This window comes from Hyperoodon ampullatus, assembly GCF_949752795.1.
Source record: "Hyperoodon ampullatus genome assembly, chromosome: 18".
Classification (NCBI taxonomy): Eukaryota; Metazoa; Chordata; class Mammalia; order Artiodactyla; family Ziphiidae; genus Hyperoodon; species Hyperoodon ampullatus.
Genome location: NC_136931.1, coordinates 62,399,251 through 62,402,052, shown reverse-complemented (window position 1 = coordinate 62,402,052; position 2,802 = coordinate 62,399,251). Strand labels below are relative to the sequence as shown.

The 2,802-nt window shown below is 66.1% G+C and overlaps 1 protein-coding gene across 1 annotated transcript; it reads right to left on the bottom strand.

Annotated features, from left to right (window-relative positions):
- Window positions 1–1,171: 1,171 nt before the first annotated feature.
- RNF225 (ring finger protein 225) lies at window positions 1,172–2,384 on the bottom strand (the record flags this gene model as incomplete). The annotated part of the gene is made up of 1 exon (XM_079723300.1): window positions 1,172–2,384. One exon carries the CDS (start codon window positions 2,382–2,384, stop codon window positions 1,419–1,421), a length of 966 nt encoding a protein of 321 aa, XP_079579426.1. The 3' UTR covers window positions 1,172–1,418.
- Between the last annotated feature and the right edge of the window lie 418 nt (window positions 2,385–2,802).

Here is a 2,802-nt window from a genome sequence, read left to right as displayed (position 1 = left end):
GAAGTGAGGCAGACTGGGGGCTCCAGGGCCTGGGGGGAGACAGAAAGTCCATGTTCAGTTTGTGCAGAAGGTGGCTGCTATCTACCCCACTGTGACTAACCCAGGAAGGCTTCTGAGAGGAGGACCACTCTCCCTGCTGAAGGAGGGCTGAGGCTTCATTCACCCCAGCGTACAGCAGGGTTGCTACAAAATGCTGATGGAGGGCTTCCCTGGTGGCGCAGTGGTTGAGACTCTGCCTGCCGATGCAGGGGACATGGGTTCGTGCCCCGGTCCGGGAGGATCCCACATGCCGCAGAGCGGCTGGGCCCGTGAGCCATGGCCGCTGAGCCTGCGTGTCCGGAGCCTGTGCTCCGCAACGGGAGAGGCCACAACAGTGAGAGGCCCGCGTACCACAAAAAAAAAAAAAAAAAAATGCTGATGGAGCCCTGGAGGAGGTGAAGTAACCGACGCTGAGTATTTAATGAGTGGAGATGGGGGTGATGAGGGCTCTAGTGGCTAAGGAGAGGGGCCAGGGATGTCCAGGAGCGATCCCTCACCCAAAATCACACGACACTGTCTGACCCAGAGGGCAACTTTGGCCTCTTTGAGCCTCAGTGACCACAGCCGCCCCTCAGCATATCAGGAGAATCCCAGAAGCCACTAACCATAGGGGAAGTCGAGGTCCCATTGCAAGTTGATATTCAGGACCCAAGTGGGAGCCAGTCTTTGAGGCTCAGGCCCTGTCGGTCTCTCCCCAGTCCTGGCCAGGCCACACCTCCCCCTTCAAGCCCAAGTCCCAGCCAGGTATGTAAGGCACCAAATGCAGGACCAGCATGGAGATGGCTGGATCCCACCCAGGCTCAGCCTGCAGGCAGCAACTCCACAGCCTGGGGAGGAGTGGGGTGGTTGGTCCTGCAGTGGGCCACTCACAGGTGTGGCCAGGGAATAGTCTGCCATCCAAAGATGGGGGCCCCCAGCACCTGCAGAAAGCCCAAAGGACGAGTAAATCTGAGACTTAAGCTCTGGTGCCAGCCAAGGATGAGCGTCCTCCTGGAGCTCGGATGATTGGGGTTTACTCAGTAGGACCCTTACGAGGATCAGGGATGGGGTACCCCTAGCAGGGCCACTGCACGACGTTGGTCAGAGGGACTCTGCGGCCGGACTCCCACAAGAGGATCGAGTGTATCCCCAGCTGGTTTATGAGCGCCTCCCAGCTAGACCTTTACAGACATGGGGGTCCCACAGAGATTGGTGTCAGGGGTGCTCCTTGAGAGGGTCCCTGCACCGTGCTAATGATGCCAGGAATGATACCTCCAGGCCTCTCTTAGAGAAATGGGTGCTTGCCGTGCGCCCTCTAAGGCCTCCACGGGGATCATGGCGAGCATCAGGATGACACTGGGGTCCCCAGGCCTGAGGCAGGGCCTGCGGCGCAGATGCGTTTACTGCGCTCCCCACCGCCTGCTCCCGCCGCGTGCCCGCGGGGCCCAGTCAGGCCCAGCCTCCGCCCCCCACCTGCGGTCCAAGGACCCGTCCGGAGTCTCTGTCTCTTCGGGAAGCCCCTCGGGCTCCAGCGCGTCCTCTGCAACTCCCGGCGGGGTGGCGTTCAGTTCATGGCCCACGGGGCCCGGCATCCAGCCGGGGGTCCAGGGCGCCGCCGGCATGGGCCGAGGCAGGAACCAGGAGAAGCCGGGCGCCGGGGCGAGCGCCACGAGCTGGGGCCGAGCGGGGCTGGAGGTGGTGGCGCGCGGGATGAGGAAGATGTAGAGGCCCGTGACCACAAGGCCCGCGGCCACCAGCACGGCCAGGGCGACGGCCGCGTGAAAGACCCAGGCCGAGCGGGCCAGCGTCAGGCGGCGCGACAGCGGGCGGCCGAGGCGCAGCAGCGGCGGCGGCGGCGGGGGGCGGGCCTTGCGCGGTCCGGGCGCGGGCAGCGGCTGCCGCAGGTAGAGCAGGCCGCGCCGGCGGTCAAAGCGCACGGAACCCTGGCGCGGGGGCGGGGCGCGTGCGGAGCCGGGCAGCAGGCTGAGCTGCGTGGGCAGCGCGGGGAGCCCGCGGCGTGGGGCCAGGCGCGTGGGCGCGCGGCACAAGGGACAGGCCACCGCGTCGCCGCCGCCCGCCGTGGCCAGAGACAGACGAGCCAGGCACTCGAGGCAGAAGACGTGGCTGCAGTCCAGGCACTTGGGCAGCTTGAATACGCTGTCGAAGGGCGACACGCAGATGAGGCATTCCACGGGGGACGCGGGCGGCAGGATGGGTCCCCGGCTGCCGTCCCCTTCCTCATCACCCCCGTCTTCGTCCTCCCCGCTGCTGGGGGACCGGAGTGTGGACGGCGAGCCCGGGATGCTAGGCTCCGAGCCCAGGGGGACCCGGGGGCGGCGGATCCAGGGCGGCCGTGGGCAGGGCATCTGGACCCGGCCTGCGGGGAGAGGCGGTCAGGCAGCGAAGGGGCCGGGGGGAGACGGCAGAGGGGGTCTGGGGAGGGTCAGGGGCTGGGCTCTGGAAGGACCACCCCACACAGGGCAGGGGCGTCCAGAGGAGGGTGAGCAGAGCCCGGTAGGCAAGGAGACCGGGAGTCGGGACAGAGAAGGACCTGGACTGGAGGCACAGGCAGGTGAGACCCAGAGGGGTTCTGAAGAGGATTAGGGACAGGGACAGGCAAAGGGAGCACCACAGAGTCTGAGCTACACCTGGGGGACACCCCAGCCAAGGGCCAGGTGGTACTGGGTGACTCCAGGAAGGATCCCAGACAGGCGTGGAGAAGAGACAGGGACTCCCAGGAGAGCTGGGCAGAGACAGGCCCTGGGGAGACCACAGAAGACAAAC